The sequence below is a fragment of the Urocitellus parryii genome, chromosome 7, assembly GCF_045843805.1.
Source record: "Urocitellus parryii isolate mUroPar1 chromosome 7, mUroPar1.hap1, whole genome shotgun sequence".
NCBI lineage: Eukaryota > Metazoa > Chordata > Mammalia > Rodentia > Sciuridae > Urocitellus > Urocitellus parryii.
Window position 1 is genome coordinate 104,491,608 of NC_135537.1, and position 27,031 is coordinate 104,518,638.

A 27,031-nucleotide genomic window follows, 5' to 3' on the forward strand; every position below is an offset into this window, starting at 1 on the left:
CAACTTTACATATGTTACCTTTGATTTCTGCAGAAGTATCAATATTTGACACACTGATATTCAAGTCCTCCAAATCAAAACTATCACATTCTTTCAGTATTTTGGCTTGGTTGAAGTAATTGTTAGTATCTCGTGGCTGAATCTCTTTGAGAATCACCTGTAAGCGGCTTGCTGACTCTGCAAGAAAGACAGGAAACTACAGTTCCACATCTCATGCAGATTCCCTTGGGGGTACCTGCACTAAAAATTGTGTAATTTTCAACACCTGATAATAACCTCTATTAGAAGAGACAGAGTAGGTAATGTGAAAATTATTTGTATAGAGTCTTCATGATATTTAAGTAGACTTTTTTTTTTTTTTTTAGCGGGGGTGCAGTGCTGGGGATTGAATCTGAGGCCTTGTGCATGCTAGGCAAATGCTCTACCACTGAGCCACATCCCCAGCCCCCTTTAAGTGTACTTTTAAAACATGGCAATTTGGGCTGAAGATATGATAAAAAATACAACCATAACCATCCACAGAACAAAGTCTGCCATTTCATTTACATTGCTTCTTTGTTGTCTTAAGAATCTCAAACACGGGGCTGAGGTAGTAGCTCAGCAGTAGAGCACTTGCCTAGCATGCAAGAGGTGCTGGGTTCAATCCTCAGCAAAATAAAGGTAAGGTGTGCTGGGGTGTGGCTCGGTGGTAAAGCGCTTGCCTGCCCTGTGTGAAGCACTGGGTTCCATCCTCAGCACCACATAAAAGTAAATAAACAAAATAAAGACACTGTGTCCATGTACAACTAAAAATATTTTTTTAAATAATTAAATAAATAAAGGTTAAAAAAAAGAATCTCAAACATGATGCTTATCATGTGAAAGAAGTCCAATAAATTTCAATTAATTTTAAGAGGTTGTTTCCCTATCTGAAATACAATTTAAAAATATAAATGTTAAAAAATTCTTTAAAATTAACAACCAAACAGTCTTTCATAAGAATATCATGAAGACTCCATATTTGGCTTTAAATACATCATGTAATATACTGCTTTCTCAGTGTGGTTTACAGTCCTAGTATTACATTAAATTTCATTTTTATTCAATGAGCACTCACTAGATTAGGAGTAAGCTCCATGAATGCAACACTTTATACACTGTGGAGTACCAGTGCCTAGAACAGAAACTGGTTCATGGCCAAGGTTCAATAACATGGGCTGAATGAATAAATGAATGGCTAGGTAATAAGAAGTTAGCCAAGCTCTGACTTTTTTAATATAAACATTTTAGTTGTTGATTAACCTTTATTTTATTTATCTATTTATTTATATGTGGTGCTGAGAATCCAACCCAGGACTTCACACATGTTAGGCAAGCACTCCACCACTGAGCCACAAACTCAGCCCCCAAGCTCTGACTTTTTAAAAATACCAACAGGTAATCATGCAGAATAGATGAACAAATCAAAGAACAGGTATTAGCCATACATCTATTATTTATATTTTAGGTACTGTTGGAAATATAAAGATTCAAATTGCTATCATGAAAATACAACCAATGTGTTATGCTCATTTGTCTCTTCACTGAAATTTTGTCCCAAACAAACTTCAATAGCCATGAAAAAGTAACACTAGCCCAAAAGATACCATACAAAGATGAGGAAAAATCAGAATAAAATTTCAAGGATCCTGTTCATTTATTCTATGGTTCTTGGGAGGATTTTTCCAAGAAATTCAGAATGCATAACAGATAAAATGGGGAAGAAGGGGGAAAAATAAAGACAATCAAAAGATGAGACAAAATTTTTTAAAAGTCTGTGAGCCAAAGATATTTTAAAACTCCCTACACAAAGAATTTTAGCCTACCCTATAGGCTCTTTCTACAATAGGTAACTGAAATATTCAAGACCTTTGATCCAGAATAATCTGGTATTTGCCTGATCCAAATATCAGCTATAAGACTACATGTTTGGGGCTGGGGCTATAGCTCAGTGGCAGAACGCTTACCTAGCATGTGTGAGGCACTGGGTTCAATCCCCAGCACCACATAAAAATAAATAATTTTCAAAAGTTAAAAAAAAAAAGACTACTTTTTTTTCATGTACAAAGAAAGAAAGCTAAAACATTAACCTAAATAAATGTGTCTTAGCATCATGAACCAACACATTATCCAACTTATTATTATTTTTTTAAAAATAAATTTTTAAATCTTTTTGTAGGCTTCTGTCCTGGATACGGAGCCCAGGTGTCTGTGCTATGCAGAATCTGAAAACAAACCACAGGGAGTACGCTGAGAACCCTGAGAGCCAGGAAATGGAACTGTTAACATTTATGGATATAGCCATTGATTTTACTGAAGAGGAGTGGGAATGCCTTCAGCCTACTCAGAAAAATTTATATAGAGATGTGATGCTAGAGAACTATAGAAACTTGGCCTTCCTGGCCATGACTCCTAATCATATCCAAGAATATTCACCAGAAAAGGGCCTAAAACATATATTACATGAAGTGATAAGTGCAAAATATGGAAGTTGTGATCTTGACTATTTACCACATAAGAAAATATGGAAAACTACAAGTGAGAGTGAACACCAGAAATCATATATAAAATCAGACCTTGTTCATCACCAGAGAATTTATACTGGAGAGAAGCCCTACAAATATAAAGAATGTTGCAAAGCTTTTAGTAAAAAAAAAAAAAAAAAAGGTCTTATTTACCACAAAGGAACCCACAATGGAGAGAAGCCCTTCAAAGGTAAAGAATGTGGAAAAGTTTTGAGTCAAAAACCTGACCTTATTTGCCTCAGGAGAACTCACACTGGAGAGAAGCCCTACAAATGTAAAGATTGTGGCAAAGCTTTTGGTCAAAAATCAGACCTTATTTGCCACAGTAGAACTCACACTGGAGAGAAGCCCTACAAATGTAAAGAATGTGGCAAAGCTTTTGGTCAAAAATCACACGTTATTTGCCACAGTAGAACTCACACTGGAGAGAAGCCCTACAAAGGTAAAGAATGTGGCAAAGCTTTTGGTCAAAAATCAAACCTTATTCGCCACAGTAGAACTCACACTGGAGAGAAGAACTACAAATGTAAAGATTGTGGCAAACCTTTTGGTCAAAAATCAGACCTTATTTGCCACAGCAAAATTCACACTGGAGAGAAGCCCTACAAATGTAAAGATTGTGGCAAAGTTTTTGGGAAAAAATCAAACCTTATATACCACAGCAGAACTCACACTGGAGAGAAGCCCTACAAATGTAAAGATTGTGGAAAAGCTTTTGGTCGAAAATCAGACCTTATTTACCACAGCAGAACTCACACTGGAGAGAAGCCCTACAAATGTAAAGAATGTGGCAAAGCTTTTGGTCAAAAATCAAACCTTGTTCGCCACAGTAGAACTCACACTGGAGAGAAGCCCTACAAATGTAAAGATTCTGGCAAACCTTTTGGTCAAAAATCAGACCTTATTTGCCACAGTGGAATTCACACTGGAGAGAAGCCCTACAAATGTAAAGATTGTGGCAAAGCTTTTGGTCGAAAATCAGACCTTACTTGCCACATCAGAACTCACACTAGAGAGAAGCCTTACAAATGTAAAGATTGTGGCAAAGCTTTTGTTCAAAAATCACATGTTATTTGCCACAGTAGAACTCACACTGGAGAGAAGCCCTACAAATGTAAAGATTATGGCAAAGCTTTTGGTCGAAAATCAGACCTTATTTACCACAGCAGAACTCAGAGAGAAGCCTTACAAATGTACAGAATGTGGCAAAGTTTTGATGACAAATTAAACCTTATTCACCACAGCAGAAATCACAGTGGAGAGATGCCCTACCAATGTAAATAATGTGGCAAAGCGTTCAGTCAAAAAATCACACCTTATTTGCCACAACAGAACTCACACTGGAGAGAAGCCTCAGAAATGCAAAGTATGTGACAAAGTTTTTACTCAAATATTAAACCTTATTTCCCACAGAGAATTTACACTGGAGAGAAGCCTTAGAAATATAAGGAATGTGGCAAAGCTTTTAGCAATAAAACAGGCCTTATTCACCACAACAGAACTCACACTGGAGAATAGCCCTAAAAAAGTGAATAATGTGGAAAAGCTTCTAATAAAAAATAAAACTTTATTCACCACAGCAGAAGACATCCTGGTGAATGTGAATAAAGTAATAATACTTTTAAGAAAGACTAAACCTTGGGGCTTCGGTTGTGGTTCTGTGATACAGTGCTAGCCTTGCATGTTTGAGATCCTGGGTTTGATCCTCAGTACCACATAAAAATAAATAAGTGAAATAAAGGTATTGTGTCCAACTACAACTAAAAAACAAACATTAAAAAAGACTAAACCTTATTAACAACAGAATTTATACAGAAAAGAACCCCTACAAATTGAAAGAATGCATCAAAGCTTTTAATAAGAAATCAATTCTTTTCACCACTTGGCTACTTATTCTAGAAAGAAGACATCTAAATGTAGAGAATGTAGAAACATTTTAAATTATATATCATATATTACTAGACATCAGAGAAAACACACTGGAGAGAAGCTCTACAAATGAGACCACTGTACCGTTACTCTAAGAAAGGGACAGCATTTAATCCTTACCACAATAACCATAGAGTAGAGAAAATTTTGAAATGTGAAAACTGAAAATGTGACAATGCCTCCAAAATTTATTCAGCAATAATCAGCACCTGTGGATACATACTGGTTAGAGAAAATACAAATGGAAGAAAAATTATAGCTACATGTTTCTTAGACACTGCTTATTTTTGGAGAAATCATTGTGCCCAGAAACTCTAAAAAGTTAAATAATATTTCCAAAATGTATTTAAATTTTAAATTCATTGAACATCTGAAAACTCATACTAGTAGTGAACATTGAACAGATTTTGTCCAAAATGTATGACTTATATAACAATGAAACATTTATAATAAATGTGAGAGTAAAAAAAAAAAAAAAAAAAAAAAAAGCCAACATTTTCCATGTAAAACACACTGCTCCAGGCCACTTTAAATATCATCCCAAGGTATTTCATTGTATGGACAGCATGTGTTCATAATAGACTCTTCCTAATAAAAGGCTCTCATCTGCATTACAAAATGCATTCACAAACTTTAACCTGAAATATAAATTTACTTCATTTTAAAGGTACACTTTATGTTTGTGCACATCTTTAATAGCCAATCTTTTTGGACTTGTTCAAGTACCCATGCATGCCACAGTAGGACATCCCAGACACTAAGCTTGGCTCCTATCCTTTCAGTAATTGTTCATTCACTGATATATTCATAATCAATAAATATTTACTATTTTTCTTCTTCTACAGGCCTTTCTTATTTTCTCAACTTAGCTTTTATATCTCTCCAAAGGTACGATTACCAAAGAAGAGAGACAGATGATATAATAATCAAACAACAGCACTATAGCTCTCTTTGTCTGCTGACCTGAATCAGTGTCCATGGGGATGAGGCCCTCAGGGGAGGAGCTCTAAATGACTGGAGACACCACAGCAGAAAGCCTGTAGGACATGGACAGGAGTTTCTCCACCAAAAGTCTCCACTCACTCACCAACTGCAGGCTGCTGCAACAAGGACATTAGGGACACTTATATCAAAAGCAAAAAACAAATATTAATAATGGAAATTGATACATAAAAGGAGTTTAAAGAATGTGTTTCAAAATTATGTAATACATGAAATACTTGAATCACAAAAAAGTATAAACAGATTTATAAGTCTAATTTTCTATTCTCTTTAAGGCAGCAGACTACATTCCATTCCCAGGACACACTGATAAGAGGCAAAAGCTGGGGCCTAAGTGTGCTTCTGAGAGGAGAGGTGGCTGTGGATGTTCTTACTTTAGTGGTAACTTCTGCAGGGCTCCTGTTATACAGTGAACTCGCCCATACATTGGAAACGATGCCGCTGCCTGAAGCAAGGAATTTTCAGCTTGAGCTACCTCTTCCTCAAGATTTTCCATCAAGCACTTGATAACTAGAAAAAGCAAAGAGAAAACAATACCCATTTTAAAAAACATTTATAAATTTATGGATAGCAAAACAGTACCCACGAAAAACACTCAATTGAACTTCTTACTTGAACCAGAAAGAGATTTTTCAAGGTTATCTGGCCCACTGCCCATTTCTAGTTAAAGACACTAGTTAAAGAACTGAGTGTCTTCCCTAATTGCCTGGATTCATTATGCATTCACTCTGAACCTCCTCTAGCTGGGGTATCAAAGCCCAGGTCCATGTGGCATGTGCTAATTGGTCAAGAGATAACTTTTAATAACAGCTTTCGTGACACATATTTCACACACCATGCAATTCACACATTTAATGCATACAAGTCAATGGTTTTTAGTATAGTCAGATATAGGCATATACCACATTCTATAACATTTTTTTATCCACCCAAAGACCTTTACCTATTTGCAGTTTCTTCCTCTCTGCATCTCTATCCTACCTCTGCCCTCAGCAATCATAACCTACCTTTTGTTCCTATAGATTTTGCTATTCTGGACATACCACATAAGTGGAATTACACAATAAAAGGTCTTCCGTAATTGGCATCTTTCACTTAGCGTAACATTTTCCATGTTCACGCTGCCACATATACTGATGCTTCATTCTTTATTTCATATGGATGCATAATAGTTCACTGTATGGCCATACATTTTTATTTATACATTTATCAGTTGATAGACATGTGAATTATTTCTACTTTTTGGCTACTATAAATAATTCTGCTATGAACATTCCTGTACAATTTTTATTTGGGCATGTTTTCATTTCTCTAGGTAAATGTCTGTTAAGGAATAAATGTTTGTGTCCCTACTCCTAACCCTCAACATACATATAATATTTCTACTTTTATTTTAGGTACTATGGGAAATATGAAGACTTAGATTTCTATCATGATGATTCAACCAAGTATGTTATGCTTATTTGTTGCTTCTCTGAAACAGGACACTAGATTAATAAATTGTGGTAAATCTGTATAACATGTACAATGCTTTCAAAATTATGTGAAACCAAATTTATGACAATACATTGGTGGTAAATTAAAAAGGAAAACAAAATGAAAGATTAAGTAGAATAAAGAAGAGGCTTCTTCTTTTTTTTTTTTTTTAGGAGATGGGTGTCTTCCTGTGTTGCTCAAGGCAGGGATCCTCTTGCCTCAGCCTCCAGAGAAGCTGGGATCCCAGGTATGGGCCACTGCATCCAGCTAAGAAACTGAGGAGTTGTTTTTTTTGTTTGTTTTGGGAGGTTTTTTACTATTGTTATTTTGTTTTGTTTTGTTATTCTGAGATCAAACCTGGCCTTAGGCAGGCTAAGCACATTCTCTACCACTGAGCTCTACCTCTGTCCCTCTTCTACTTCTTAAGCTGTCGTCACCTAACTAGTGAACAAAATTTATGAAGCTTTTCTATTTCTGTTATTTAAACCTTATTTACTCAAGTGTTCTTTGCATGTCTGAAATGAAGTTCTAAAATATCTTAGGCTGGGGTTGTGGCTCAGTGGTACAGCGCTTGCCTAGCACATGCAGGGCCCTGGGTTTGATTCTCAGCACCACATAAAAATAAGTAAAACAAAACAAAATAAAAGTATTGTGTCCAACTACAACTAAAAAATAAATATTTTAAAAAATAAAAAAATAAAAAATAAAATATCTTAAAAGGCTTTCTGTGACACATGCACTCCCCAGCACATCCCAATTGCAGTCCTCTTCCAGGGTCTCCTTTTGAACCTAGCCCTGAAGCAACTAAAGTGGGCAAATGTCGTCTTCTATGATTCTGTCATCTCTCTGCGGACTTAAAGGCCACGTTCCCACCAGAACTACCTATACCTCCTACTTTTCTCCCACTACAGGTTTCATCATGGCCTTTTTTATCATCTTGAGAAAAATAATTTGCAACTTTCTTTCTATATCTGAGTTGCAAAATTTGTATCTAGCCAGGCACTGTGGCCCATGTCTATAATCCCAGCAGCTCAGCAGGCCAAGACAGGAGGGATGGTGAGCTCAAACCCAGCCTCAGCAACTCAGTAAAGATCCTGTCTCTAATGAAATATAAAAGGAGACTCAGTGGTTAAAGTGCTTAATCTGGTTCAATCCCTGGTACTAAAATATATATATTTGTATCTATTCATATACCCACTACAATTCCAAAATAAAGATTTACTATCATAAAATTAAGACTATAAATCCCAAACAAATATTTGCTGAAAACCACTAGATCTAACCCATTTCTGAGCCAAGATTTTAGAACAGGCTATATAAAAATATAAAAGGGAAGGGAGCATGACAGTCAATCAGAACATAAACTCCAGGGCTGGAGATATGGCTCAGCGGTAGCGCGCTCGCCTGGCATGCGTGCGGCCCGGGTTCGATCCTCAGCACCACATACCAACAAAGATGTTGTGTCTGCCGAGAACTAAAAAATAAATATTAAAAAAAAAAAATTCTCTCTCTCTCTCTCTCTCTCTCTCTCTCCTCTCTCACTCTCTCTTTAAAAAAAAAAAAGTATAAAAAAAAAAAAAAGAACATAAACTCCAACAGATAAGGGAACTCTGCTCTGTATAGAAATAATGAATTTGATCTGACTATAATGTGGTAAAATTTCGGCAGAATAAAAGAGTAGACATTCGATAGAGAAACAGGTCCTCTTTTAAAAAGTACTTTATTAGGGCTGGGATTGTGGCTCAGAGGCAGAGTGCAAAACAAAAAGAAAGACAGGAAGAGCAGGGGCTTAAGCTAGGCGGAGGCTAGGGCTGAGGCCAGAGTCAGAGCAGAACACTTAGGAGAGAATAGTTGCTAACCTCAGGTTCTCTTCATTATAGAAATAATGAAGCTGATCTGTCTATAATGTGGTAAAATTTCTGCAGAATAAAAGAGCAGACATTCGATAGAGAAACAGGTCCTCTTTTTTTTTTTAAGAGAGAGTGAGAGAGGAGAGAGAGAGAGAGAGAGAGAGAGAGAGAGAATTTTTAATATTTATTTTCTAGTTCTCGGCAGACACAACATCTTTGTTGGTATGTGGTGCTGAGGATCGAACCCGGGCCGCACGCATGCGAGGCGAGCGCGCTTACCGCTTGAGCCACATCCCCAGCCCAAAAACAGGTCCTCTTTTAAAAAGTACTTTATTAGGGCTGGGGTTGTGGCTCAGAGGCAGAGTGCTTGCCTAGCATGTGTGAGGTACTGGGTTCGATTCTCAGCACTGCATATATATAAATGAATAAAATAAAGGTTCATCAACATGTAAAAAATATTTTTTAAAAAAGTACTTTATTAATGGACATTTGTATATCAATTTATTTAACAAAAATTCTCAGTTTAGAAACAAATATTATAGCTGAGTTCACTGTTTATTCACAAAAAAAGGAACTGTAGGCATTTATATGCTGGTAAACTCTTAAATAAAAAAAACCACAAGTAAGGCTGGGGTTGTGGCTCAGAGGCAGAGCACTTGCTTAGTATGCATGAGGCACTGGGTTCAAGCCTTAGCACCACATAAAAATAAAATAAAGGTATTGTGTCTACCTACATCTAAAAAATAAATGTTTAAAAATTATAAAAAAAATAACATGAGTAAATGTTTAACCATGAGATAATCTAACCAATGAATGGTGAGAGAATAAGATAATGGTTTTGATTAACAACAACAAAAAAGGAGCAAAAGGTCATTTCCTCAATACAAACCCATCAGTGTGTTCCTTTCCACCACGGCAGCAGATTTTTCTCTGTCACCACATGCGTCCTGCTGGGGTGTAGCCACAGAAAGGGACCAGGGCAGAGCATCCTGCCAGATTAAAAAGCTCAGCAGGTAGGAGGCTGTTATGCAGTCATAGGGTTTTGTGCTTGTGCTGAGCTCCAGAGCTGCCTGGAATAAGCCTTGCAGTTTCTCAGAATCCTAGAATGAAGTACAGTCTCAGTCACTGCCACGGAAGAGTTCCAAGATTTGATGGAATAACACATAATAAAAACCACAGCCTACCATATAACTAACTCAGTATGAAGATTAATTTATTTTCTCCCTGAATATGTTAGTTTTTCTTATAGCAATTGATGATAATTATTATTAGTTCAGAGATGAAGATGCTTAAAATTCTTTCAATTGGAAAATTCAACACTACAAGCTATCATTTATTCATTTATTTATTTATTTAGGTACAAGAGATTGAAATCAAAGGCACTCAACCACTGAGGCACATGCCCAGCCCTATTTTGTATTTTATTTAGAGACAGGGTCTCATTGAGTTCCTTAGCACCTCACTTTTGCTGAGGCTGGCTTTGAACTTGTGATCCTCCTGCCTCAGCCTCTTGAGCAGCTAGGATTACAAGCATGTGCCACCACGCCCAGCAGCTATCATTTTTTTTTTTAAATTGAAGTCTTTCTTCAGCAAAAGTGTACTTATTCACTATGGCTACAGTCAAATCACCTTTGTTGTTTCTATAGAATGCAATCTTTTTCCTCACAGTTTATGTTTTACCTGGCCAAATTATATGTCTGCCCTTCTTCTCCGTCCCCTTTCCCATACAGGTAGTTCAATGCAGAAAATTACAAAGCCACAGGGAGGTTATTCATTTTGAAATTTCACATATATAAGTGGGAAATGAAGTAATCAGATCAGCCTCAGAAATCTGCATCTGAGCTCCCACACCTAGATCTCCTATAAATATCCACTCACATAGTCTAAAGAAGCCAGAACAAAGAATGGTTCACTGCAATAGTCATGGAAGGCCCTGGATGGACAACAGGAGTCATGGGTCCCAGTTCTAATTCAACAGCTGACAGGCCATATGCTCACCACTCTGGAAATCAGGGGTTGAATTCTCAATACTATTCTGACTCTACTAGGATTATTCCATAATTGTCTAGTACATGGGGAAATATTTTAGAACCTCAATTTTTAGGCTTATTATAGATATTTAAAGATGTCTTATAATTTCAAAATAGTAGCTATCTAATGTGCTGATTTGATTATCAGTTTAAGTTCTTTGTCATTTGACAAATACTATGAGTAAAGGGACATGCAGCAGCAATTTCTAGGGCAAAAATTCATAGACAGCGGGCATCAGAAACCTTGCTAAGGAGCTTGGACTCTATGTTATAAGCAATAGCTACTGAGGATTTTTTTAAAATAAGGAAATGATATAGTCAATGTTACTCTTCTGATCAATCACTCTGGCAGTAATGTGGAAGACAACAGTTTAGAGATCAATTAGGAGGCTGGTACAATGAATTCAGTAAGCAAGAAGGGTTCAGGGCACCAGTTATGAGGAGATAGATTATCTACTTTAGAAGGAGTAAACTAACAAGTGAGGAAAAGGAGGGAATCAAGGATGGCTTCCAGGTTTCTGGTTTTGATGGAACCATTAACCAATGGGTTAATAATTAATCAAATCTATAAGGTCCCTTTTACCATGCAAGGAAACATCACAAGCTCCAAATGTTAGTACATAGACATCTTTAGGGAGAGGGGTCGTTATGCTACCTATTACACCTCTCAGTTCCATGAAGTTGAGAAGTTCTCTCAGAGGTCTTAGAAAACAGGAAGAAGATTAAAAAAAAAACAGGACTTAAAAAAAAATCCCAGAATTAACAGGCAGCTACTCAAATTCAGAGATGAGAAACAAATGAGATACGTCAAAATTATTTTGCCTCCTATCTTTTAGGCAAAGGGTAAAGATTAAAAACAGAGAATCTCCACTATTTCTGTTTAATGAAAAAACATTCATTTGGAGGTGATTTTTTAATTTAAAAAAAAAAGTTATCCTGAAGAACTGAAATAATACATATTCAATTTGGTTAAAGAGAAACAGGCCCAGAAGCACCACCAGAAACATATTTGTTCGATTTGAGGAGGGTCTTTTCTAACAGTTACTGTTGTTAAAATTGGAATGACCCTCCTCTGTCATCTTAAGGGCATTCTTGGCTCCTGTAAGATGATTTTTTTTCCTCTACAAAGAGGGAGTTAGTAAGGCCCCCCTCATCAGAAGGTCAGGCCTGTGAATTCTAAAAGAGAATAAACTTTTTGTTTCATTTGTTGTGTGGCCCTCTTCTTCAATTTATCCCCAGCATTTTGTGAATCAAGAATTCACAATACTAGTTCATCAGGATGACCTGGGAATCAGTCTTGATTTCTCCTTTCCATCAATGCTCAGATTCAATCCATCAACAAGTTTGTATCAAAATACTTGTTAAATGCCTTCATTTCTCTCCTTCCCAGCCTCCAGGGTCCAAGTAACTAGTACCTCTGCCCTGGAATGACTGATCTCCAGGGCTTCTATAATTTCCTACCACCCCACTCTAGCTCACCCTTCTACAGCTATATATACAAGCATGCACACACAGAATAACATGTCTGTTATTCTCTTCACAGACAAGAGAATTCCTGTTGAAATGCAAAGTCAATTATGGGACCATCCATCATTATGTAGCCTTTTACCTTTATCTCCAACTTCACTGCACACCAATCTTATCACTTGATAACTATGCTACTATCACACAGGCCATCTTCTTCGTGTCAGTCCTTCCCACTTACTGGATTCTTAAGCTGAAATGTCCTTTCCTCGACTCTGTATGTGCCTCACATCTTAGCCCAGGGATCATCTCTTAAGACAGGCCTTTACTGAGCATCCTACAACTAACTCCCTTTTACATCAGTTTCTTTTATTTATATCCAATTTCTCCCCATCCACTCCCACCCTATTAAAATATAAGCAACATTATAGCATAGGGAATTTGTGCTGTTTGTTCACCCCCTCTCAGTGCCTTAAACATAACATGTGTCCAATTTGCTAAATAAAGAGACAAAATAATGACTGATTCCATTTGCAGAATAATCCTGCAACTTCAGATACATTGATGGCAAAGTACAAGCACATTCAAAAATCACAAATAACTGATTTTTGGAATAAGCATTTTAAGGACTATTCACACCACAGGGTGGCTCACGCACTTTACAATGAACAAGTACTGCTCTCCTATAACACACTTACATGAGGGCAGAGCCTGTGCCAATGTTCATCACTAAATATTCAAGGAAAAACTTGCTACTCCATCAAGACATATGGTTACTTTATCTTTGATTACCTGGTTGGTTGTACTGATCTTCATAAGCATCCAACCAATAAAACTGGAACACTTGTTCTTCATCTGTCCCTTTTACCAATGGGAGTTGACTGGAATCCACTTGAATTTCTTGTGCTGAGAAACTATCATCTTCCTGATCAATGCCCCAACAAGAGTCATCTGGGATCAACACGCATAAATCAAAGGCATTCCTGTATATCAGCGACAAATCCTCTGAAACGGAAATGAGGACAACTACTCCATTCACAATATCCCCCCAAAAAATAAAATACTTGGGAATCAACCTAACAAAAGAGGTGAAAGATTTATACAATGAAAATTACAGAACCCTAAAGAAAGACATAGAAGAAGACCTTAGAAGATGGAAAAACATACCCTGCTCATGGATAGGCAGAACTAACATCATCAAAATGGCGATATTACCAAAAGTTCTCTATAAGTTCAATGCAATGCCAATCAAAATCCCAACAGCATATCTTGTAGAAATAGATAAAAGAATCATGAAATTCATATGGAATAATAAAAGACCCAGAATAGCAAAAACAATACTAAGCAGGAAGTGTGAATCAGGCGGTATAGCGATACCAGACTTCAAACTATACTACAGAGCAATAGTAACAAAAACAGCATGGTACTGGTACCAAAACAGGCGAGTGGACCAATGGTACAGAATAGAGGACACAGTAACCAATCCACAAAACTACAACTATCTTATTTTTGATAAAGGGGCTAAACGCATGCAATGGAGGAAGGATAGCATCTTCAACAAATGGTGCTGGGAAAACTGGAAATCCATTTGCACCAAAATGAATCTGAATCCCTATCTCTCGCCGTGCACAAAAGTTAACTCAAAATGGATCAAGGAGCTTGATATTAAATCAGAGACACGGCATCTGATAGAAGAAAAAGTTGGTTATGATCTACACGCTGTGGGATCGGGCTCCAAATTCCTCAATAGGACACCCATAGCGCTAGAGTTAACAAATAGAATCAACAAATGGGACTTACTCAAACTAAAAAGTTTTTTCTCAGCAAAAGAAACAATAAGAGAGATAAATAGGGAGCCTACATCCTGGGAACAAATCTTTACTCCACACACTTCAGATCGAGCCCTAATAACCAGAATATACAAAGAACTCAAAAAATTAGACAATAAGATAACAAATAACCCAATCAATAAATGGGCCAAGGACCTGAACAGACACTTCTCAGAGGAGGACATACAATCAATCAACAAGTACATGAAAAAATGCTCACCATCGCTAGCAGTCAGAGAAATGCAAATCAAAACTACCCTAAGATACCATCTCACTCCAGTAAGACTGGCAGCCATTAGGAAGTCAAACAACAATAAGTGCTGGAGAGGATGCGGGGAAAAGGGCACTCTTGTTCATTGCTGGTGGGACTGCAAATTGGTGCAGCCAATTTGGAAAGCAGTATGGAGATTTCTCGGAAAGCTGGGAACGGAACCACCATTTGACCCAGCTATTCCCCTTCTCGGTCTATTCCCTAAAGCCCTAACAAGAGCATGCTACAGGGACACTGCTACATCGATGTTCATAGCAGCTCAATTCACGATAGCAAGATTGTGGAACCAGCCTAGATGCCCTTCAATAGATGAATGGATAAAAAAAATGTGGCATTTATACACTATGGAGTATTACTCTGCATTAAAAAATGACAAAATCATAGAATTTGGAGGGAAATGGATGGCATTAGAGCAGATTATGCTAAGTGAAGCTAGTCAATCTTTAAAAAACAAATACCAAATGACTCCTTTGATATAAGGGGTGTAAACAAGGACAGGGTAGGGACGAAGAGCTTGAGAAGAATATTTACAGTAAACAGGGATGAGAGGTGGGAGGGAAAGGGAGTGAGAAGGGAAATTGCATGGAAATGGAAGGCGATCCTCAGGGTTATACAAAATGTCATATAAGAGGTAAGGAGGGGTAAGTCAAGAGAATACAAATGGAAGACATGATTTACAGTAGAAGGGGTAGAGAGAGAAAAGGGGAGGGGAGGGGAGGGGAGGGGAGGGGGGATAGTAGACAATAGGACAGACAACAGAATACATCAGACACTAGAAAGGCAATATGTCAATCAATGGAAGGGTAACTGATGTGATACAGCAATTTGTATACGGGGTAAAAGCGGGAGTTCATAATCCACTTGAATCAAACCGTGTAATATGATGTATTAAGAACTATGTAATGTTATGAACGACCAATAAAAAAAAAAAAAAAAAAAAAGAGTCATCTGGGAGAAAACTTCCCCTGCAGAAATCAAATTTTCCAAAACTTTTCAAAATCTAACAGAGTAGGGCTGGTGCTACTGCTCAGTGGCAGAGCACTTGCCTAACGTGTGAGGCACTGGGTTCAATCCTTAACACTGCATAAAAACCTAAACAAATAAAGGCATGCTGTCCATCTATAACTATGAAAACTTTTTTTTTTTTTTTAAATCTTGGCTGGGACTGTAGCTCAGTGGTAGAGCACTTGCCTAGCACATGTGAGGCACTGGGTTCAATCCTCAGCACCACATAAAAATAAATAAATAAAATAAAGGTATTGTGTCCATCTACAATGAAAAAAATTTTTTTTTTTAAATCTAACAGAGGGGCTGGGGATGTGGCTTAAGGGGTAGTGTGCTCACCTGGCATGCGTGCGGCCTGGGTTCGATCCTCAGCACCACATACAAAGATGTTATGTCCACCAAAAACTAAAAAATAAATATTAAAAAAATTCAAAAAAAATCTAACAGATTAATTAGAGTGCTATCTGCCAGGAAAAAAAAAAAATACCAGAAAATGCTCTTACAAGCAAGACGTGGTCTCTTTCCTAAGATCCGCCTTATGTTTTATCCTCTCTGCTGGCTCACTCTCTTGGTCCCAAGTCTTGGCAGCCACAGGCTTCATATCCACCTCCTCAGCTTCCATGGGCTCATCAAAGTCACCATCTTCAAACTCCATTTCCCCTGACTCACACTCATCTTCCGGACACTCTGGCTGCACCAGCTCTCCTGTAGACATCAGCATATATTCCTGTCACATGCTAGTACCTGGGGCACAATGGTTTACCCAACACTAAAACATCAGCACATCCCTTTTCCTACACTTGTATTTCTCTTTAGTCTCCAAATTGGATGTTTTTAAGTTTTAGTGCTACAAATCCAAATCTTTCACACTTAGACTTGCCATCACAATACCTCCACTTCTTCTACTGCTGTAAAAACAACTGCTCAACACGCTTGCACTTCTGCCTGACATCAGACTTACCAGCAAATTCAGCTCATTTAAGAGGAGCAGGAGTTAATGAAAGCTCCTTCCTGGCGACAGGGGAAGCAGTTTTTCCTGAAGGAATTGCCTGTAAACATTTTTAAATGTTTAGTCACTTAGACTTGCATACTAAAAATATGTAACTGTCCTACCCTGACCAAAGATAATGACAGTTCCCATTTATAAAAAGATTTTATGTATTATTAATGTAACAGCTTCAATTATTTTACTGTTACCTAGATTTACAGAAAAAAATACTTGTTTCCATGAGGAAAATTATTGCATTTAGCACAGTTGTAATACCTATAATAAACACACATTAGATAATACAAAATTTACTATGAAAAAAGTAGGCACATGCTATTTTTGAAATACACAAAACTATATATTGAATGGCAGTCCTAATTTAAAAAAAAATCAAAAATAAATTCAAAGGTATTTCCTTCACATAGAAAAGCAAAAATACATAAATTTAAAACAATATCATAAATCAAGACAGGGTATCTCTATACACTTTACCTTGGGGGTGTACACAGCAAAAGGATTCAGAGAAGCTCCAGTAGATCTTTTCTTCTTAGGTATTATTATAGGTGGAAGAGTTATTTGAGGTTTCTAAAAGGAAGGGTAAGACAGATATTCACTGCCATGCTTGGTTTACCACGTAACAGATAAAGTGCATTTCTTTGCTCACTGAAACCCAATAAGCATTTTTGCTTCCCTGCCCCCCCCCCCGCAGGATCTATGTTCATACACTGTGGTTACTATAGCAACAATACTACAGAAATCACTAGAAAACCTGAATAGATACTGAATCCACCCCTCACCAATTCTTTTCTTTTTAAAATTTAACGCAGTCTTTCACTTATCCTTCCAGAATATTACATTTAAAAACAATCAAGATACATATGACTGCATAGTGTTGATGCTAGATTATTTTGATCTATGGCCATTTAGAAAGAAATACACTTCTAAATAAGCACTTAGAATTTATGAGAAATGGCCAAATTTCAAATTCACAGTGTAGGTGAGCCTATTTGAGTTCTATCAGGAATAGGACACTAACTCTTTCTTCACTCCCACTCAGAATTAAAGACTGACAGGCTTCAATCTATTTAGGGAACATATGCTATAGCAACTGAATACAAGTAGTGAGCATTCACAGAACTGACTCCTGGGTGTATTCTTACTACTTCCAACATACACCCACACAGCCCCATCTACATAATCGCATAGCTGTAACAGCTAGAAACTACTCACCTAAAAATGGTGAGAAGAAACTAACTGGAAGATTTTATTTTTCTTTTTATTTTTGTGGGATATTTCTTTTGGTGGTACTGTCCTTGCATTTTTTAAATTCTAGCAAAAGTCTATTCCATACAACTTCTGAATTATTTCTAGAACCTATGTTCCCTGCACATTTTATAACTCCCAGAGAATCACTTACCTCAGTGTTCAGATCTTATAGAATGTCACCTAGCAGTTCATCCTTAGACAAATCTACAGCTTTCTAGAGATTATAAAGGAAGGCAAAATGAGAAAGCCCTGCACATTAAATTTTCACCCAGACCACACACATGACTATGAAAGGAAGAACCTAACCAATCAGTCCTTACATCTTCATTTCATTCACTCTAAGTGCTCAAATCTATTCAGATTTTAACTACCACCTGTGTATACGTAAATTCTAAATTTATAGCTCCCATCCTCTATTTTAATTCTCATTACATGATATTCCTTCTAGTCACTGAAATTAAACACACTTTCAATTCAGTTTTCCTGTTTAATCTTTCTTTTCTATGTCCCAAATTCTAATCATTGAGGTGCTTAAATCATTTGAAAACTAAAGTCAACTTAGTGAGTGAAGCTGGGAAAATGTTATTTAAATATGTATTAAGTTTCTAATATCTGTATAATCATATTCTAAATTCATTTCACAAAGGAAAAGACAAAATATACAGAAACCATGAAACTCACATCTGTGGTTTTCTTTCCAGCACTGGCAATGAACATTGACTTGATATTGTTTGGTTTTGTCACTGCAAGTTTCTTTACATTCTTCTTGTCTCTGTTGCGTGCTTTAGCATCCTTTCCTATTGGAACATATATTATTTAGAAACACAAAAGGTCCCAGTTCAAATTGGAAAACAAAAAGCCTAGTAGTCACTTGTTCTCCATATATGGGAATTTGGGAAGAAAATATTAAAACTTCAAAATACAAATATATAAGATTTTACACGAGGTACATAAAGAAGAAACTTTAAAATAAGCTAAATTCAAAAACTTGGGCTAAACGTTATTACAAAAACTGATAAAACACAAGTTAAATATCAGGATGAGTTAAGTGTGACTATTTAATTGCTAATGTTAGTGTTAATAAAAATTCTTTTTTTTTTAAGTGAGACAGGAGGGCTGGGGTTATAGCTCAATGGTAGAGCACTTGCCTGGCACGTGTGAGGCACTGGGTTCAATCCTCAGCATCACATAAAAATAAATAAAAGTATTGTGTAAAAAAAAAGTGATATAGGAAAGATAAAGCCAAGCTGGAATCAAGATATTATCCTAGTAACCTTCATGAGATCATATCTTTGATTTTATATGTAATTTGACAGAACAACTTAACTGTAAAGAAATGGAATTACAAGTTATGATACTGCATCATCCTGATTTCCATTTTTATGAGAACAGCAACTAGACACATGCAACTATGTCACATTAATACTAAACAGCACAGAGGCATTTGCTCATTAAAAGAAAACTTTTGCCATTTATTCTCTTCTGACCATGTGTAAATCAACTTTCCTAATACTGTCGATTTTAATCTCACTTTCTGATTCATCCCCAAATAGTCTCAATCTCAAAAAAACTAAATGAATAATTAAAATAGTGTGGTAGTGGCATATACATAGAGATACCAGATGAGTAAAAAATACAATCTAGAAAAAAGACCCCATCACATATGGAAATTTAGCATATAATAAAGATGACAACTTACATCACTTAGGGAAAAATAGATTTATAAATAAATAGTGTTGGCTAGCCATTTGTAAGATCCATATAAACATCAAAAGGAAATTTTAAAAATAAAACTATGCAAGTACTTTAGAAAAGCAAATTCCTTTGTAACCTGGGTATAGTAAAAATCTAACACTAATTCAAAATCCACTTTCAAGGAAAAAACAGACTGATAAATTCAATTACACCGGAAAAGGAATTTAAAGAAAAACCTGGAGAAAATATTTACAATATGTATCACAGATAAAGTATCCATTACCCTGACAAACATTTCCCTGATATAAAGACCTAAAACAACCAATTGAAACTCAAAAGGAATGTGAGCAATAAATACAAAGTTTTATGAGAAGATCCACAACTTTATGTATAAAAGAAATGTAAATGAACACCACACTGAGATGCCATTTCTCGCATATCAGACTGGCAAAAATTCAGCTTAACAACATACTATCAGCAGGGCTTTGGGGAAATACACACTCAGACACTGTTCATAGAAGGGTTCAAAAGAAAAACTCCTAGAAGAACTTGAGAACTTGGCAATATCCTGTCAACGCCTAATAAAAATTTTGTGAGCATTTACTCTCTGAGCCAACAATTCCACTTCTAGGAATTTTCCAAGGAAAACATAATATGCACAAGAGTTACTGGATGTGTGGCACTATTTGTAATAATAAATTATTGAAAATAAATGTCTACCCGAAATAATTATTTTAATAAATGATAGCATACCAAAATAATGGAGTACTATGCAGCCATAAAGACATAAATAAGAAAAATCTGTTAAGTACTAATATGAAGTGATTTTCAGAATATCTTAAATGAAAAAAGCAAACTACAAAACTATCTATAGATGATATCTTTTGTCTAAGAAAGAAAATAGAAATACGTACACACAATTCCATTCCTAGGTATATATCCAAAAGAAATGAAAACAGGTATTCAAACAAAAGCTTCAACATACATGTTCATAGCAGCATTAAAAAAGGTAGGTAACTCAGTGCCCATCAACTGATGAATGGGTAAACAAAATGGGCAACACATATCCAGATAATATTATTCAGCCACAAAAAAGAATAAAGCACTAATACATGCTATAGCATGGAAGGAACTTTAAAACATTATGCTAAGTGAAAGATGCCAGACAAAAAAGGTTACATATTGTATGATCCCAGTTATATAAAACGTCCACAACAGGCAAAACCATAGAAACAGAAAGCAGATTAATGGTTGCCAGGTGCTGAGGGAAGGAAGACTAGAGAGTGACTGCTTAATGAGTATGGGGTTTCCATCTGGGGCAATGAAAATATTCTGAAATTAGATAATGGTGATTGGGCTGGGGATGTGGCTCAAGCGGTAGCGCACTCGCCTGGCATGCGTGCGGCCCGGGTTCGATCCTCAGCACCACAAACCAACAAAGATGTTGTGTCTGCCGAGAACTAGAAAATAAATATTAAAAATTCTCTCTCTCTCTCTCTCTCTCTCTCTCCCCTCTCTCACTCTCTCTTTAAAAAAAAAATAGATAATGGTGATGGCTGCAAACACTGCAAATGTACTAAATGTCATGGTAAATTCTGTGATATGTATTCTACCATAATAAAAACAGGCATTTTTCACATGGCAAGGCTATGAAAAGGTTTACAGGACATTTGTAAAATATGTGAGACCAGAGAATTGCATGAAGGAACTTGTATCTTTATTGAGACCAACTGGAGCAGTTTGAAGACAGAATATACTTAATGGTTAAAATGTTTAGTATGCAAGGGGGCTGGGGATATGGGGATATAGGTCAGTTGGTAGAGTGCTTACCTTGTATGCACAAGGCCCTGGGTTCAATCCCCAGCAACCGCCCCCACACACACAGTTTAGTATGCAGAAATCCACAATTAGTGTCTGTTTTATTGTGCTTTTCCAGTTATTTTTCTTCATTTGGACTTGACCAATATTTTTCTCCATTTGAAAACAGCATGCCAGGGACTGGATTCACACCATAAGGAGCTGACTTTATACTCAAAACTACAATTTCTTGTAAATTTTTAAAATGGATTTCAGAATTCTGTTTGCCTTCATAATATCTTGTGACCTTACGTGGGCTCTTAGTGAGGTTCACTGAAACAATGGGGATTTGTGGGTGAATGGCAGTGGCAAAGCATGAAATAAAAATTTCTAAGACTAGCTGTCTTCCAGAATATCAACTCATTCTCTTTACTAATGTATTGCCAAAACAGATAACAATATGAAAAGAAACAGTGGTGGCTCATTTATTCAACAAATACTGCATACTTCTTTCATGTCTGCTGCTGTGATCAGCCCTGGAGTGAGTGGGACATGGGTCCTTTCTTTGAGAAGCTCCTTAACCAGTCCAACATCCTAATTTGCAGCTGACCAAAACTAAAATCTACATAGGTGTTCGGGACTAAGTCAAGTTGATATAATTAACAAAATAGCCATAACACAGGTCTCCTTGATTCTGGGACATAATACAGTAAATGGGTTCATTCTATCTTCCAGGACGCACATAAACTACAAATACACAATTTGCCACAATTCTACAAAAGGGTCCCAGTGTATAGACTTTCTACACTACAGTTTGGCAGAAATTGGTCCATTCATACTCTAATGGATGGATGAATGAATAAATAACATCCCCTCTGAGGGAAAACCAAACATATGTTTTTTTTTAATAACTGTGAATAAAGGAAAGGTAAACCAGAAATTAATTAAAATGGTTATTTATAGAGATGGGTAGAAATAAGTCAGAAGGCATAGGAATAAGAGCAAGACTTTTCTGCATATATCTCTTGATATCATTTTGATTTTGACATTATATAGTTATTTTATAATATTGTAAAAAGTTAAAGACTTTTAAAAATTTGAATACAAAAACAAATGAACCTATAAACTCTCACAATAAATCTTTAGAGGGATATACGCCAAGAACAAGTAAAATTGCAAAGAAGTCATAAACTTTACTTAGAAAGGTTGTTAATAGAGGGCTGGGGTTGTGGCTCAGAGGTAGAGTGCTTGCCTAGCACGCATATGGCACTGGGTTCGATCCTCAAAATAAAATATATTGTGTCCACCTATAACTAAAAAATGTACCTTAAAATAAACAGAAAGGTTGTTGGTTTAGTAATTCTAAATCAACTGTGTATATTTCAGAAAACAAGGATTTTCATTGAAAGTGTAAAAATATGAATTGAGAAGATGAATTCAGTAGTATTGGACTGGGATAAAATTTATCAGTATGAATTCAAAACATACATAATTTCCTAGTTCTGTTCACCAAAAGGGCCTAGAAGCTAGAAACCATCATACCCCAAGAGCAATAAACACATCCTTCTCCCAGATCTGAATAATATTCCCCATGAAAGGAACCAGATGGTGGCTAGAAACAGTTGATTCCAAGTCTGGTACAGGAGGAGTACAAGGTAAACTTTGAACATCTTCTCAGCCCTGATAGCTAGGAAATGCTCAGATTGATTGGATCACATCAAAAGATGCAGGCACCAACTAAAAAGGGTTTCACTCCTACCAGCTAAATCTGGGATAATTTGAACACTGAAAGGAGAAATGGTAGCACTGAATTATAACAGTAAATTTTCTAGAAACCCATGAGTTTGAATCGATAATTTTAAAAAGAAAAGAAGCTGAGTGCAGTGGCATGCACCTGTAGACCCAGCCATTAAGGAGGCTTAAGCACGAAGATCACCTGACCCTAGAAGTTCAAGGCCAGCCTGGGCAACGTAGCAAGACTCTATCTCAAAAATAATAGAATAAAATTTAAAAGGAGAGAATCATCAACAGATGCTGAAAGCACTGGGTGAAAATTCATGGGAAAATGGGATATACACATGGTCTCAAATTATCACCACTTATTTGCATTAATCATAAAGGGGGAAAGGTAGCTTTAGAAGAAATCTGACATATCATCTTAACCAGGAGATCAAATTTATTATCAAAACTAAGGGAATGGAATGCTCTTTACAGAGGGCATGAATTCAGGGCCTTGTGTATGCGAAGCAAGCCCAGGGTCATATCTAATACTGCAAAAAAAAAAAAAAAAAAAAAAAAGCTGCAAAAGACCTTACTCAGCAAACTGGACACATATTACTATAGACAACGATAAATGATAATGGTACTGTGGTTAAGCAGATGAGAGCCTTTATTCTTAGAAAGGGACTTCTGAAGTTCAAAAATTTCACCAACAATTAGTCTGTGTCAGTGGTTGGAAAGGGGGAGAGGAAACAAATGTTGAGAAACATTACTGTGCAAATGAGAGTCCACTCCCTCTGTAAGAGCATGATAGCAGAGACTAAGGCTTTGTGGCCAAATAGGATTCTGTAACATGATTATGGGGGCTGGGGATATAGTTCAGTTAGTAGAGTTTTTACCTCCCATGCACAAGGCCCTGGGTTCAATCTCCAGCACCAAACACACACACACGCACTTTGGAAACATAAAAACCTTTCCTTAGTTCAATGGCTGTATAAAAACAGATATGATTTGATGATTGGGGGGGGGCTGTTAATGGAGAATGTTCTAAAATAACCTATGGTGATAGCTGCACACTTCTGTGATGAATTTTATACTTTAAATGAGTGAATTACACAGCATGTGAGTTATATCTCAATGAAGTGTTTTTTTCCCCAAAAAATTAAGCCATAATTTGCTGACCCCTGATCTATCACTTGGTGGTAGAAGACCAATTAACAAACTAAACCAAAAAAAAAAAAAAAAAAAAAAAAACCAAGGAGTATTTCCCATTCTCATTTTACAGAACTAAATCTGGCTTGTTTACCTGAAAAAAAAAATGCCAAGATTGTACAGTTAAGAAAATTTAACACATTCATTCATATCATTTTAAATTTCAATTAAACAAAGCAAGCTGATTACACTAGTTCTAAACTTTATTACTGTACTGTACAATTACTGAAGAGCTAAAATTCTGAGTTCATCATTTCAGTAGGAATTAAAACACATCACTTACTATGGCAGTCCTCAATATCAACAACTCTAAACTGACGATAGGACTAAAAATTTCATACTTTCTGGTACTGTTTTTGTTTCTTACATTTAATTTTCTACACAACTGTGATTCTCTCACTGTCAGAACATATACTCTATCTAAAAATAATTGTGTAGGTTCTTCTCCCTCAAAAGGAGATTGTTTCAGAATACCAAGTCATCTTAAAAGTTTAGACAATTCTTCAAATCTCAAAATGACATTCTCTTGTAGGTACCTTTCTCACTGGTATCAAGAGCATTATCTTCAAGATCATCATCAAAAATCTCTCGGCCGTCTTCCACATAACCAATACCATCTGCAGGAACAAAATTTAATATTGGGATCAAGTTTTCACAAGTCACCAACAATATTTTAGCCATGGCAAAAAGAATACTTTTGTACCCACTCAGATGTTCTCCTAGTCTGTTCCATTTATAAGTGCAGCAGAATCCTATTCAAACAGGTCTCAGACAAGGCAGGTCATCCACACAGCAGATGTGGCATCAAAACCAAATATATACTATACCTAGCTAGGTGAAACAGGGAAATGATCTGGTCTCACAGGATCAAAAACTTAGCCACAAAAGCTTGCTTCACAGGTATTTTACTCTACCAGAAGAATTTTTTAAAAGCCCAGAAAGGCACCCTAGTCTACATGGGAAAATTAGAATATAGCTGAGCTCTATTACAGAAATAGAAACATAATCACAGACACAGTCTATATCTCCTTCCTGTGGTCAGCAATCACATAAGCAGGAAGCTTTATACAAGGGACAGAAGAACAGTAGAAAAGAACCAGCTTTTACAGTACTTTCCATTGCTCATATTACCTCTCATACCTAAAATTTCATGTGCTCCTTGCAGCAATCAGGGAGATAGTTTTCTTATCTCCATTTATAGAATAAAAACTTGTGGCTCAGTGGCATTAAGTAACTTGGCCACAGTCACACAGTTGCAAAGGAAAAAAGAGAACCTCAACCTCTGTCCCTTAATTCAGATGCTGTGTTTTGGCCCCACAGAAACAATTCACTCCAATTCACCCTCCTCCCAATTCACCCTTCCCCACTTTGGTGTTGGGGGTTGAATGCAGGGTCTCATGCATCGTCACAATTCCCACAGAGTCGTTTCCTGGATGATTTTTACTATATCTTGAGGTATGTGCCTTGATTCTCCAAAATGTTGCCAAATCAAGTTCTTATTGTTCTGCTTCCTCATCCTCAAATAACTAAAAATGATCCAAACCAAAGGTATGATTCTAACAATGCCTTCCCTCCACCCAGGCAAAGTAGAAACTCCACATGAAAACCTACAAAAAGCAACTAACACAGTGCCTGGCAGGTAATTTCCTCCTACATACCATCATCCACAATCCAGTCATCATCCTGCCGTGCCTGAACCAGCTTCGAATACCGATCTTCATCAACTTCTTCATAAACACTTGTGAAGTCCTCGATCTGCCATTATACAAGTTTGAGAAAAAGCTTCAAATGGAGTGAAAGTGTTGAACAATTCTTATGAAAAAAAAATTGTCAAATTGAAACTGGAACGGCAGCCTGATGGAGAAGCTGCAACCAAATCATGAGTTCTGACATTCAACACTACTACAGGGTTTTCCTTAAATAGACATCAATTAACTTAGTATTCCTTTTAGGTGCGTGTTAACATAAGATATTAAATGATTCCATTAGCATAATATACTTGTCACACCATCAATTACTCATCTACTTCATAAAAAACAAACTGAATTATAGCCAATTCTTCATTAGCTGCTTTGGGGATTATTCACTTGTAATTTCTAGACTGGTTGCTCCTATACTTAGCAAACCTGTAAGGCATACCACCTCTTTCTCCACTACTGATGGATGTTCTACAAATAGACAACAATTTTAATGCCTGTTTGACTAAATAAAATGCAAAAGGAAAATCTCCCTCATCCAGCCCCCTATAAAAATTTGGCAAAACAAGCATATTCTTCTATAAGCAAACAAGAAAAGGCTTTTGAGTGTTCGCTCTTGGCTTCACCACTGATCCTCCACCACTCTCAGGTTTTAAAACTGCACAGGGATTTATATGCTGAGCTGTGTGAAAGGCAAGTCCAGAGAAAGTAGCCACATTAGCTGCCTGTCAAAGGGTCATAGTACCATGAGCTACTGGTACAACTAAAGCAGAATACCTCTGCACAAAATAACAGATGTGCACCATTGCTGCCACTGCCCATGGTAATGGGCCACATACAACCCAAATGAGAATCTGGTGAGCTGGTTAGGAAGATTTCATAGATATCTCATGAAAAAATATCCGCCTTCTCTCAAGAGTTCTGCATTTTTCAAATAGGATATCAGGGGAGATGACTAACTCTACTTGAAGAGCTAAGACTCTAGGAAAAACCTGGGACACAGAGATTTGAGAGCTTGATGAACAGAGCTGACTGATTTCTGCCACACCTATAAAGCATATAATGATTACAGGACTAGGCTTTGTTTCACCTCTTTTTTAACATACTCTGTAGGGATCACTGGCAGGTACTGATTTGGCCTTTTACCATTTGATAAAAAATGACCTACTCTACCAAACTTATTAACAAGCCAAATGTAAACTAGTCCAATTAATATTATCATATTAACCAATTTTCTTTTTCGGGAGGGGAGGCTGGC

The 27,031-nt window shown here is 36.6% G+C and overlaps 1 protein-coding gene across 1 annotated transcript in view; it reads right to left on the reverse strand.

Annotated features, from left to right (window-relative positions):
• Positions 1–26,595, reverse strand: part of LOC144256093 (DNA polymerase alpha catalytic subunit-like) — a 49,506-nt gene extending 22,911 nt beyond the window's left edge. The window contains exons 1-12 of the mRNA XM_077801224.1: positions 26,551–26,595; positions 25,735–25,831; positions 24,613–24,693; positions 18,335–18,450; positions 16,880–16,972; positions 16,361–16,448; positions 15,903–16,104; positions 15,739–15,804; positions 13,087–13,245; positions 5,849–5,984; positions 5,436–5,572; positions 19–177 (exon numbers count right to left, since the gene is read on the reverse strand). Of these exons, the coding sequence (XP_077657350.1) occupies positions 16,374–16,448; positions 16,880–16,972; positions 18,335–18,450; positions 24,613–24,693; positions 25,735–25,831; positions 26,551–26,595 (507 nt within the window). The 3' untranslated portion in view covers positions 19–177; positions 5,436–5,572; positions 5,849–5,984; ... (2 more) ...; positions 15,903–16,104; positions 16,361–16,373. The remainder of the gene's footprint in view (positions 1–18; positions 178–5,435; positions 5,573–5,848; positions 5,985–13,086; positions 13,246–15,738; positions 15,805–15,902; positions 16,105–16,360; positions 16,449–16,879; positions 16,973–18,334; positions 18,451–24,612; positions 24,694–25,734; positions 25,832–26,550) is intronic.
• Positions 26,596–27,031: the final 436 nt, after the last annotated feature.